Source organism: Castanea sativa, chromosome 6, assembly GCF_040712315.1.
Source record: "Castanea sativa cultivar Marrone di Chiusa Pesio chromosome 6, ASM4071231v1".
NCBI lineage: Eukaryota > Viridiplantae > Streptophyta > Magnoliopsida > Fagales > Fagaceae > Castanea > Castanea sativa.
In genome coordinates this window covers 51,875,325-51,888,027 of record NC_134018.1, presented here as the reverse complement: position 1 = coordinate 51,888,027, position 12,703 = coordinate 51,875,325, and the positions used below count along the sequence as shown (strand labels likewise).

Sequence of the window (12,703 nt, the reverse complement as noted above, 5' to 3'; positions counted from 1 at the left end):
ATCACAATGGGTCAATATATTCTTGGCCTATCAACAACCAAAATAGACACCAAACCAAGCAACGAAGAAGCATGTTAAGCACTTAAACACATCAAAAACTCTAGATGCAAAGCATTCCTAGATCAAAACACACACTAAACAAGTCTAACCAATTTTATTTTCAAAAACAAGTTAAGACAGTCTAGTATGCTTATACTGCCACAAGTATTCCTTGTGATGGCCTGTAGACACAGAGGGGGGAGTCACCACCTACTTTCTGTAATGGCCTAGGAACTATAAGAAACTACTATGATCTGACCCAAGTGGATATTCAAAATACCTGCCCTTCTTATTATTTTTTTATTAATAAATGAACAAATTTTCTCTTAATTTATAAAATGTTTATTTCCTTATAATTGATGACTTTGTGGCGCCTATGTGAATTGAATTGATGTGAAAATAATATCAATCTCACTATTGTTATACTTATTAATTATTCTTTCCATTTAAAATTTAACTCAATTAATAGTTGAAATTAACTTGATTTTAAAAAAAAATTACACTATTCTTGTTAATCTTTTAACTTGCGCGCCAATAACCACACCTTTTATTATAATTTAAATAAAGATTAAAATGAAAGCAATTTTAATAGCAATAATTGAGGAATCAACTTAAACATTATCTTATTCAAAAAAAAATAAAAAACATTAGCTAATAATTAAAGAACTAGAGAATAAATTATAGCACATTTGGTATGTTCTAATAAATCTTGCAATAAAATGGTTATTCATGTGTAATAACTATTAAATTATTTGGTTGCATTATTATTATAATGAATAATTATTCCTTAAATTGAGGAATAACTCTTCCTTTCTTTTCTTTTTCTTTTTTCTTTTTTATAATTCAATAATTACATTAGAAAATGAGATATTTGAACTCTAGATGTCTTTTATGAATTATATCAGGAGATACTAACAAGTTGAGTTACAAGGCTCTTGCCAACTATTCATTTCATAAGATTGAAATCAAGTGCAATAGGATATTACACGTGATGCAATAGCTCTTAATGGATGGGATTGAGAATTGGAAAAAAAAAAAAAAAAAAACATATTTTTCAGTATTAACCATTGAATAAATAAAGTGAGAAAAAGTAAAAGTGGTAAAAAAAATTTGTGAGCAGGGAGGAGGTAATTGCACCAAGTGCAATACTCTAGGTACCCAATCCCAATCCCCTTTCTTAAATTGATGTAATAGTTATTTCTTAATACATGTAACATCTTTTTAAATTAATAATTTAATATATTTTTAAGAAATATGAACTTTTCATATGCATTATTTTTCACAAAATTTCCATATATAATAACCAAACTTAAAAATATGAATGATTATTTCATTACAAAATCTTTAATTATTAGTAATAAATATTAATATTCCTAACATAATCTCCATTTAGTATTATAAAACATGTCCTTAAAGTTTGAGGTAATTTTGATTTTTTTTTTCTTCTAAAATTTTAGAAATTGAATTCATACCCCTAACATTACGTATCATTTGCATTTAAGTTTTGTTGTCAATACGTCATGATGAAGAATCCATTAAGTGTTAACTAAGCTCAAAAACAATGTTTTCCATTAAAAAGTATGTTGTTTTGAACCCTATTAAAGGGTTGATAGATATTATTTTGAATATTTTGTAATTTATATCTTTAAATTTTTGGGTAATTTTTTGTCATTTACATATTAAATTTTTAGATCTATAAAACTGCATCGTTTTGAATTGAGATGACGCTTGATGGACACCTTGTTACAACTTACAACACATGGATGGAAGGGCTTAAAACCAAACCATACGTAACATTAAGGGTATATATCCAAACTTGAAATTTTAAGGGACAAAATCAAAAATTTCCAAATTTTAAGAGTGTATATTGTAATTTAATTTAATTTAATTTTTAATACTCCTTTTGAAAAGGAACCTTGAAATTGTCTTTATATGACGGTAGTTGAGCTTGATGTAATTGCTTGTCAGAAAGACACAGGGACACAGAAATTTGGATATATACGAGAAAGAACGACGAAGCCTCTCCAAATTTCAAGCCTGATTGGCCTTCAGGAAAGCTCTAGAAAAAGTGTCATAGACGATCAAATACTTGACGATTCTTCTGCAGTGCCTTCTAGGGTTTCCTGTAAGTCAATATTTCCCTCTCTTTCGCATTGCCCTTCAAAAAAAATTTTTTTTTTTTTTGCTCTAAAATGTCTCGGCTTTTAGATGAATCAAAAAAAAAAAAAAGGAATTTTGAGAACTGGGTTTTTAGTATTATGTGAAATCTTCATGTGGGTATTGATTTAAATGCATAATCTTAATGGTTAGAGTTACAGGCGGTTTTGTCTTTTTATTTCAATGGAAAATGCTTCAAGCAAAAGATTTTGTTATGTTGAACTTTTTAACTTATAAGCTTGGTATATTTTCCTTGAATGTTATGGCAATATATATTTTGAGATGAGTGGAGTATTTGTAGGAAAGAGATGAACTCAAGCTGTTTGATGTGGGAAGGGTAAGAAGTTTGGCATTGTAGATGACCACATTGGATCAAATTGTTGACACTATTGATATTTGAGAATTTTCGATCTTGAATTTGTGTTGATGGTTGTGGGAAACACAAATTTAAACGATTAATTCAAAAGAAAAGGAAATGGAAAATTTGGAAGGATTGAATTAAGGTACAGTTCCTTAGGTGTTGTACCTTAGGTTCTCCAAGACTCCAATTGAATTCAATGTGTGGTTGCACAGAACTAGACCTTTCTTCTTCTTTTTTTGTTGGTAAGTTAAACAAGGTGAGTCTTAAACCCACAACCCCATCCTCCACCTGGTTCTTACAAGAGGAGGAAATGCCATGTTAGCTAGATCATTGGTGGGATTCAAAACTAGACCTACAATGCTAAGATCTAAATTGTGTATGAGAGGGGAAAAAAGGATCTTCCTAGCCTAGCTGCATGTCTTATTCTTATTTGGAGGTCTTTGATATTATGAGATTTTTATTTTTTGGAAATTTTCACACATAATAGTGGGGAAAAAAATTAATTTTCCTTAAATTGAATTGATGTGCGACCCTTGAGCATAGATTTATCATAATTTTAACAAGCATGCATTATATGTTTACAGTTCCAATCAACTTTGAAGCATTCAATGATTCCAAATCAGGACCTTTTTATAAACCAAATGCAAAGAAAATGAAGACGTTTCTACTTATCAGTTATCAAAAAGAAATAAAGACATTTTCCAAACTTGAATCGAATTCTCAATGGTGCCAAAACTAACTAAAAAGTGTTAAACCATCTTATTTTGTTGGTAGTTAGTGCTAGCATGGCTACTTAGCAGTTAGCATCCATAAGATGGGACATGTGACCACTTAGTCTGATGAGGTTAGATATGCAATATATTTCAGCCTACATAGTTGAAATGATCGTGCATAAGCTTACACTCTTCTAGTGATCGTGTATAAGCTTGCTCTCTTCCTGAAATTTCAATGTGAAAGTGGTAATATATGTGTATACAATGATCATATCTCTAGGCTATTAGATGGTGAATGAGCTCTATATGAAATAAGGCTACTTAAAACCTAGGGCAGGAGTGTAATGAGTCCTATCCAAAATGGGGGCCTGACATATTGTCATGCTACTCAGATTCATGATAATGCCCGTAAATAACACCAGTTAATGCTTCCAGATGCAGAATTGTTTCTTTAAAGTAAAACTCAAATGTTTAAACGAAGCCACATTTCTTGTCTTTATAATTTAAAGTTTGGATCAAGTATATGTATCCTACATTTGGTGAAACATGTAAGCACCCTGAAACAGTCACCTTTCATCATATTGGATATGATTACAAGTTCTTTGCATGTAAATTTTGTACTTCACATATTTATCAAAAATAAATAATTTTTATGCTTTGCATGGGCTAATTAATATCAATTCTTATTGTTCTTTTCATTTCAATCTCTTGTTTTCTCTCCTTAAGATGCATTTGCTTTGTAATTTTTGACAAAGCCAGTGATGAACTGACATTTGCCTTTGAAAGGATGCATGGGTTCTCCACTGTTGATGGCTTCATGGAGATAACTGAATGCTTAGCAGACATGATTAAATATGTGGCAAATGAACCCTCAGTAGGGCTTTTCTATGTCCAGCATCATACTCAAAATGCAGTGCCCAATGTTGTTTCTCTCAAGAATAATGTCGTGGAGAAGTCTCGAGAAACAACTTTGCACACTGAAGATTCAGAGGATTCTATTACAATGGTCAGGTCAATGAAAGAATGTGGATTCCCCATTGCTGATGAGATGATAAGAGACATCAAGAAATCTCTAGTGACCATGTCTACAAAACAACCAAGAAGAGGGTTAATCCAGAACCCAACTTCAGGTTTTCAGATGGGAAGAGCTAGCTCTTGGGGACCAGCCACTTGGGGTCGTAGTGCAGTCTTTGACCAAGAGGAGAACAGAAGAAGGGGTAATTATTTGTCATCCGTACTTAAGTCAGCAAAACAAAAGGCCAGCAATTTCAAGTGGCCACAGCTTGATCCCAAAGAATCGACACAAACCAAGGATGAGAAGCTACTCTTGTTCCCTACTCCATCAGTGTCAGTAACATCAGCTAGCACCAGCTCATCTTTGCCAGATGTGGAAGTTGATGAACTACCCTTGTCAAGTCAGATTGAAGATGATCCACTGCAAGAAGAAGAACAGAATGATGTCAGCTTACCGAGTAAAAATTTAGTTTTAGTTTCAGAAAACTTTGATGATTTCAAGGCTGATAAAGAAGCCAAACTGGAGGAATGGTTGGGGGGGACTGACAACCCACATAATCATAGAGACGCAAGTGATGACGAAAGGGATTTTACATGACAATACTCAGCTTCTGAAAAAGCTTTACCTGTAAATACTGTTGTTTATTATGTAATTTTCTCTGGATAATGATTATATACAAGATACTTGTGGTGCTGTGAGATTCATTTTTGGGGTAAGAATAAAAATTTGTTCTCATATTTTTGTGCCGGTTCTATTACACCTTGCCATGGAATGGTGATCTCCACTAGTGTACCATTGAAAGACAATTCTTATTGTCGACACCAGGAATCTGCAATCACTGCTTGGAAAATAGAATCAGGAACTTCTTGTCAGGAACACAAAATTGTGCATTTTAACATGTACTTGATGCTTCTGCCCCTACCAACTAGTTTCCAGTACTTGTGCTGCTTTACCACCAAAAAAAAAGTTTCCAGCACTGTATTTGTTATGTGAAGTAATGCTGAATGATGAGATAATGGCTAGTACATGCATTCGGCACTAACAATTGTTTGGAGATGTTGAGTTTGGACAATCTGCTTGGCAGACGCAATGGCTCTTTTATTTTAAGTAAATAGATGTTTGGTTGGCTTCACCAACCCAAAAAAGAAAAAGAAAAAGAAAAAGAAAAGAAGAAGATAGATGTTTGGCTTAGGCATCCGTTTGATTCCTAGGGTCCAAAATTTTGAAACTTCTTAGCAGACAGTCAATAAGATTTTGCAACCTTCTAACTTATTATTCCATCTACTCCCTAGATACTTTTTATCACACCAGAAATGTTCGTCTTTTAACATCCCTAAAAGATAATCTGCATCAACCCACGTTTCCGGTGCACACTCATTCCAATATTGAGCTCTTTTTATATCATTTGGCTTATAGATTTCCTGTGGATCTTATATTGATGAGAGACACGGCCAAAATTGAAAGCAAGTGAAGCATTAAAAGCATCTGTGGTGCACAATAATTCGCTTAATAAGACCTCAAATCAAGTAAATCAGGATATTACAAAAGACAAATCCATCCAAAATATGCCAAGAATTGTAGATGGCCGGAGCAGTTGGATTGAAGACCCACACCATTACCCTGGCTCTCAATTGACAAAGCTAACCAAATTTAGTCAAATGACTTGAATCATTATTCACCGTGAAAAAGAAATTGGAAAAACACTATATTATATATTCAAATGCGATCTCGAAATTATATAGATTTTTTTTTCTTTTTTTGTTAATTGTAAGGTAAGAATATTGACAAAATTTTGAAGATTTAATTTGCTATTCACAAAACATTGAGTCTCATAGTAGAGGCTCAGTGATCGGCAGGACTCTTCTATCCACCCCACAAATCAGTTTGGCAGCAAACAAGCTTAACCAGTTGAGAGTTCTGGGGCAGCCTCGTTATCATGAGTTCACCAGTGGCCTAGCCAAACAGTGGTATTGATCAACAAGCACTCCATCAATTCAGGCTTCTTGATGATGTGTAGACTCTGGGCAAATCCAAGCTCCAGCTCAATGTTCACTTTGAAATTGCATTTGTCACCTACCAGCAGAGAAGCCAACCAACAGCAGAGTTGTCCTTCTGCAAGTGGCATAGACATCTTCAAACAGCTGACAATAGCACTCGTAGTGATCCAGCCAAAGATCATGAGTAAATACAGCTATTACAAGGCTGGGAACAGAAACTTGGTCGTTGCTGATAGCTTGCAAAGCGGCCCTTTTGATAGATTCAGAGGTGAAGAGGAGCAAATCCTTCCATCAATGACAAAACATTCACACGAAAAAAGGTTAGTTCTCAATCATAAAATCACATAAAGCTCAAATCTACATATAACCAAGTACATAATGCTCCTCCATGCTAAGGTGATGTATTGGCGTGTTGTAAGCAAAAAAAAAAAAAGACATGGAACACCCAACCACACGGTCCACACCATTAAATTGATCTTGAAAAGATTACTTTCACATAATGCACATGTCCCTTGCTTGATTTTCAACCACAGAAAAACCTGCTAAAATAACTGCCATAGCCACCATTCAAATCCTGGTCCCTAGTATTTGATAATGCAACTTCTTTACTAATAAAATATCTTCAACTGAAATAAGAGCCATATTACACGATTACATTGACCCTCATAAAAACAGTATGAAATGGCATACTTTGGTCAGATCCACAAACAGAAGACAATGCTGCATCAAGTTAGATTAAAATGGATGCAAATTTGACTACCTAGGCCCACCAAAGATAACATCAAGAAAGAAAAGCAGGTTAGGGATGCAACAAATAATTTTCCACCAATACAAAGGAAAATTTTGAACCACTACATATAATGACTAACATTCATAAAGAATCAACATAGTTCATGACATCTCACCTCTCAAGGTCGACTCATTGCTTCAACAGGTCACCTTGATTTTGCCCTAACAAAATATGAAAAGTCGTATTAGGGTGTGTTTGGATACCGCTTATTTTGCTGAAACTGAAAAATTATTGCTGAAAGTACTATAGATAAAGGTAAAAGTTAGTTGAAATAGTACAGTGGGCCCATAAATAGAGCCAATAAGTGCAGTGGGACCCATGAATAGTAGCAAAAATAAGCTAAATAGTGAAATAATTTTCATTTTTCATTTTAACCCAAACGCATACTAGATTTTCCATTGGAAAAACTTCATCTTAATTATCTTCATTATTTACCCAAAAACAAAATTACTGAACAGGCACATTCAATTATTTAAGAAAACACATTCTGTTTTGTTGCCAAGGTTTTTGCTTGGAATAATGTCTCCTCTGAAATGGACAGATTATAAAGCCATTGGCACAATGGATGACATACACTCGTAATCACAATGTACTATGGTAGCAAAAATTATCGTACTCTAATTTTATGGTTTTTGGCTGAATGGCCCCTTCAAAAGGACAGGGACCACCACACAGTAATCACAGGAGATAGATAGAGACAGAGAAACTAAATGCTTAAGAAAAAGGGAAAATAAAGAGTGAAAACTTAGTTCGATCAGCGTGTCCTCTATAATGTAATGAAAATGAAGTCACCACCACAGTGGATGATATACATGTTATGAAATAGTAGATTACATAAACACACACACAGAAAGAGAGGGAGAGAACTAAATAGTCTTTTTTTATAAGTAGATAATACTCTTAAGGTTTAAAAAGAAAAATTAAGATTTTATTTTCATGATGGTGTAAAACATACGGGGAAAATTCTAATTCCACTGGTATTGCAATGAATTACAATTCATAAAGCAATGAAAGTATATTTAGAAAGGAAAAGGTACCAAAAGACACCAATTTTTACCTGAACCAAGTGTGTCAAGAAGTAATTGATCTGTGGTCCCTATTTCCTCTGAAATCTTAGTTTCCTCTGACACTTTACCATTTACTACATTTGAATTAGCAGCAGCTGCCAGTCCATTGCTATTACGCACTATTTTAGCCTTTCTGGGAACACAAATAAGGATAAAATGTTACTTTCACATCAATTAGTATAAATATATTTGAGATATTCAAGAAATTAAAAGTTTACAAGATCTTCAGCTCATACCTCACCACTTTTCGCTTCAAAATGCCTGTTTTCAGCTTCAATGTCCCTTTTTCCAAAACCATGAAATAAATACTTTAAGTTCTAAAACAGCTAAATAAAGCAGTGTAGATTACAAAAGCTAAGATCTAACTGCACACCTGATTTGAGAGCCAACGCAGTTGAAGCAGGTTTGCGATTGCCCCTCTCAGCCTTAATGGAAGCAATAACAGAATCAGCAGTAGACCCCAGACCTTTTCTTCCCACCAGCTTCACTCCCAACTTTTCACAGAGGTAATTCAATCTCATTTCATCACCCCCTCTCACCTCTCTTAGATCCAGTGCCTGTTGCCTAGATAATAAAGTGTAAACCTGAAACTGTTGCTGCTGATTAAAATGTGACTGAAGCTGCTGAAAAAGTAACTTATTTGAATGTTGTTGATCTTGTTTTGAACCTTCATGACTCTTTTTTCGAGGCTCACTAAATGTCACCCTCAAAATTGCTGATGACTTGGGATCAGCATTCTTTCGAGCAAAAATAACAGAAAAGCTCCCAAATTCTAGATCAGGCTCCCTAAATAAATCTGCAAGAAGGGAAGCACAAGAATGGGCATTCTTCGATGGGCTCCTGTCAACCTTTGTTCTCAAGGCCCGAGCATTAGAATAGTGAGCCATGTTTGCAGCTTCTCTTAGTCCGCTAAGAAAAGCCCCATGCATAGTTGCAGGGTATCGCCTAGTGGTGGCCTCCCCTGCAAAGAATAGTCTTCCATCTCCCACACTTTCTGCTAAAATATCATAATCATCTCCTGATGCCCCAACTGCAACATTAGAATAAGAACCTAGACTGAAAGGATCACCACCCCATCTGGTACAAACTGTTTGGATAGGCTCCGGGACATTGATTCCTTGGGGTTCATAGATACCTGCATGCATTTGTGCTCAATTTTGAACAATATTTCAATTGAACATTCATGAGCAGTATAGGAAAAGCTCCCCAAAAGAAAGTATTATTATTGAAATATACTTTTTTGTAGTACAGGGAAAAAAAATGTTGCTGTCATCAGTTCCTAATGAATGACCATGGCAAAGTACATATCATCACAGAGAAACTGTTCAAATGGCGCCCCGGGGGGGGGGGGGGGGGGGGGGGATTAAGCAATTTCATAACTAACTCTGGACTAGTTGGGTATTTGGCATATAGGAATCAGGATACAAAAAAACAATTCAAAAATGACAAAGAAGTGTCTTTTTTTATTGTAATTTTGGTATTTCAGAAAATAGGATAATTGAGGAATAAATTTTAGGCTAAACTACTGTTTCCATCCCTAAAGTTTGCATGAATTTCATTTTTTGTCCATGATTTTTTAAAAAGCCTTTTCCAGTTGTTTAGAGGCGAAAATAGGACAAAAATGAACTTATTTGAAATAATTTAGGGATGAAAAAAAAAAAAAAAAAAAAAGCTCTTCCTAAAAAAAATTTTAAAAAAAATTAGGACAGAAACTGTAACATTTTCAATAGTTTATAAAAGAAAAATGAACTTTGTTAAGTTTAGTGACAAAAAATGAAAATTTTAAAGTTTAGGGACAAATAAGATAGTTTAAACACCGAAAAATGAATAGATTACCTTTGAGAATTTGGAGAACACGGGTCACTGCATCTGTTGGGGGCATGCTCTCAAACTTGTGAGCAGCTTCTCCAGCTACCAAAGCAATCAAGAGAGGACCACCAGCAACTGTTCCATAGCTGTAAAAGAGAAAGAACTCCCCTCGACGGCTCGGTTCATCACAAAGATGCCCAAAGGTATCAAGATCTGTGCCCCAGAATACATGAGGAAACAGCATGGCAACCTTATTCAATAACCCAAATCCTAACCTCTTTATGCCATCAAGCTTTCTCTGAGGCAACTCTGGAATAAACTTTATGGATCCACTCTTTAGAACCCCAAGTGGAACTGTGCACAGTGCCATGTCAGCCTCAAAGACCTGACTCCCTGCAATGACCTGCACACCATCACTACCATACCTAATGGTGTGTACAGTTTTCTCATATGAAATCGGCACATTCTCAGCCAAAGCCTGAATCAGCCTTCCATTCCCTCCAGGCAAGAAGCAATGGTCCCCTCCCATATCATACGGGTCGTCTTGGTCCCAAAATGCAAGAGAAAGCTTTGAAAGCAATTCAGCATTCGCATATTCCAAATTTGCAAGATGCCAGTTAAACAAGTTCATCTCCTCCGCATTCACTGCATCCCCATACACCTGCCGGAATGTTTCCAATGCTGCACCAAGAGAGACATCCACTGACACCTCCCCCATTAACTGCCTAAGCTTACTTGCCTTGTCCAAAAGACGGTTAAAAGCAGTTTCCACCTTCATATCCATATCATGGTCAACCGGACTACCATCCAAACTATAAAGGGGGCACTTATCCCTCACTTTATGAAGCTGATAACCCAATTGTCGGGCCATAATACCAAGTGGATTCCCTAAAGTACCCGTCAGAACACTACCCCCTAAATCTGCTGCTGCACACACCCTATTCCCCCCCTCCATTTTCTTCGTATAAACTCGTCCACCAGCTCGCTTCCTACCTTCCAAAACAGTCACCTTATACCCAAATCTCATTAATTGCCTTGCTGCAGCCAGCCCCGCAAGCCCAGCACCAATCACAATCACATTCGCCTTACTAGGTTCAGCTGGACACTTCTCCTTGATTGCCGGTGCAACCCCAAAATTAATATACCCGTGTGAAACCAAATAATTATAAGCAGAATCCAAAAGGGTATGGCCATGTTTAGGTATCTCGTCAATAAACATCTCTTTAGTGATCCAATTCGACACATTCTCGCGCCATTTCGCGATAATGTGGTTCCGAATAAGAATGTAGTTGACCTGCTCTATCCCCCCAACTACAGGGACAACCCCGGCATCGATTTCCTCCTCGGTGAGGGAATCGGCAGGAAACCCAGACGAGAGCGCAATCAAGGCCTCGGCTGTGGATTCTTTATTTATCACAATAATCTCATCGGAGATATTGGGTACAGTTCGTGTTGACGAATTAGGGTTTTCTACGTTATATCTAATTGAAGGAACCGAAATTGGAGTAATAGTAGCAGAAGAATATGAAGAAGAGGAAGGTACAAGACCGTTATTACCGTTGAGAATAACGTTGGGGAGTGGAGGAACATGAAACGACGCCGCTTTCCGCTGAGGCCGACCTCGCCTTCGCTTCTTGGGGACTGTGAACGATAGAAGGTGATTCGTCGAAGTAGGGCTAGGGTTTTGGATTTGGAATTGGGTTTCGATTGGCTCATCAGGGCTCGGATTAGAATTAAGATTGGGATTATGATTATAACTGGGGCTAGGGCTAGGGCTAGGGTTAGGGTTTGGTGGAGGTGGAAAAGGAATGAATTGGAGAGGAGGGAATGAAGAGAATTGGTCTGGGGATTGGTCAAATGGATTCATGTTTTGGGGGTTTAGGAGAGAGCTAAGTGGTACAGGTAGTGATGCAGAAGAAAGAAAGGGATTGTTTGGTTCCAGAGATAATTTGAAAGGCAATGGCTTAAGTACTTGGCAACGTCAACGTTTTGATTGGCTATGATTATCACCATGTCAGCATCTACATGGAGTCACGGACTACCTGGACCTCACCGCTGCGGCGGAACTCTTAGGTTGAGGAGTTAGGAGCACTAGCATAAGGTGGCACACTAGACACCAAAAAAGCTCTCACGTCACATGTTTCAAATTCAGGCCAATTGGTTAGAGATTTGTAGTAAAGCGTCGAAAAATATTTCTACTTAAGTATTGTAAAAATAAGTGTAGATTAAAAAGTATTATAAAAATATGTGTTATGGTATTTAAATATTGAAAACTCTTATTTAAACCGCTACTAAATGCAGTCTAAAACTAGCATAATCTAAGTGTATATGTGTGTGAAGCTCCTTCCTGAAGACTTGAACCTCGGTCTTTGCTTCTCCTACCCCACAAGCACTTATACTTGTGGAGTGACTATCGCACCAAGGATGTACGGTAGTCCAATCTATAAAAATTTTATTGTTTTGTATTGGGGTGAGTTTTAAGTATATATTATTTTAATATATTGTATATATTATTTTAATGTATAAAATTGAAAAATAAAATATGTGATGTAGAATGTATTGTAAAATGATATGGTAAAATAATAAAATATGTTTTTTGATACGTTAAAATGACATATTTTTGCCACAACTAATGCTCTTATGAGTTAGGAGGCTGCCAATATATCTATGAGTCGGTTCAGGTCAGGTTTGGGCTCTACCTGAATTTAACCTGATTCTAGTGGGTGGCCAAATAAAGGACACATCATTAATCATG

The 12,703-nt window shown here is 36.0% G+C and overlaps 2 protein-coding genes across 2 annotated transcripts; one reads left to right on the top strand and one right to left on the bottom strand.

Annotated features, from left to right (window-relative positions):
• The first annotated feature begins 1,963 nt into the window (after positions 1-1,963).
• On the top strand, positions 1,964-5,022 carry LOC142641772 (uncharacterized). The gene is made up of 2 exons (XM_075816251.1): positions 1,964-2,164; positions 4,057-5,022. The coding sequence occupies exon 2, from the start codon at positions 4,058-4,060 to the stop codon at positions 4,880-4,882; it is 825 nt and encodes a 274-aa protein (XP_075672366.1). The 5' UTR covers positions 1,964-2,164; position 4,057; the 3' UTR covers positions 4,883-5,022.
• Positions 5,023-5,975: 953 nt separating this feature from the next.
• LOC142640561 (protein FLOWERING LOCUS D) lies at positions 5,976-11,945 on the bottom strand. The gene is made up of 6 exons (XM_075814710.1): positions 9,976-11,945; positions 8,513-9,274; positions 8,376-8,421; positions 8,130-8,272; positions 7,188-7,233; positions 5,976-6,567 (listed from the first exon to the last, which is right to left on the bottom strand). Exons 1-5 carry the CDS (start codon positions 11,813-11,815, stop codon positions 7,202-7,204), a joined length of 2,823 nt encoding a protein of 940 aa, XP_075670825.1. The 5' UTR covers positions 11,816-11,945; the 3' UTR covers positions 5,976-6,567; positions 7,188-7,201.
• Positions 11,946-12,703: the final 758 nt, after the last annotated feature.

What these genes read in the sequence shown, in the direction of transcription:
- LOC142641772 (XM_075816251.1), top strand. Translation starts at nt 4,058, where the DNA reads ATGCATGGGTTCTCCACTGTTGATGGCTTCATGGAGATAACTGAATGC.
- LOC142640561 (XM_075814710.1), bottom strand. Translation starts at nt 11,815, where the DNA reads ATGAATCCATTTGACCAATCCCCAGACCAATTCTCTTCATTCCCTCCT. An exon ending in TGTTCTCCAAATTCTCAAAG is followed by an intron (nt 9,275 to 9,975) that starts GTAATCTATTCA and finishes AAATGCATGCAG; the next exon opens with GTATCTATGAACCCCAAGGA. An exon ending in TTGAAGCGAAAAGTGGTGAG is followed by an intron (nt 8,273 to 8,375) that starts GTATGAGCTGAA and finishes TTGTGTTCCCAG; the next exon opens with AAAGGCTAAAATAGTGCGTA.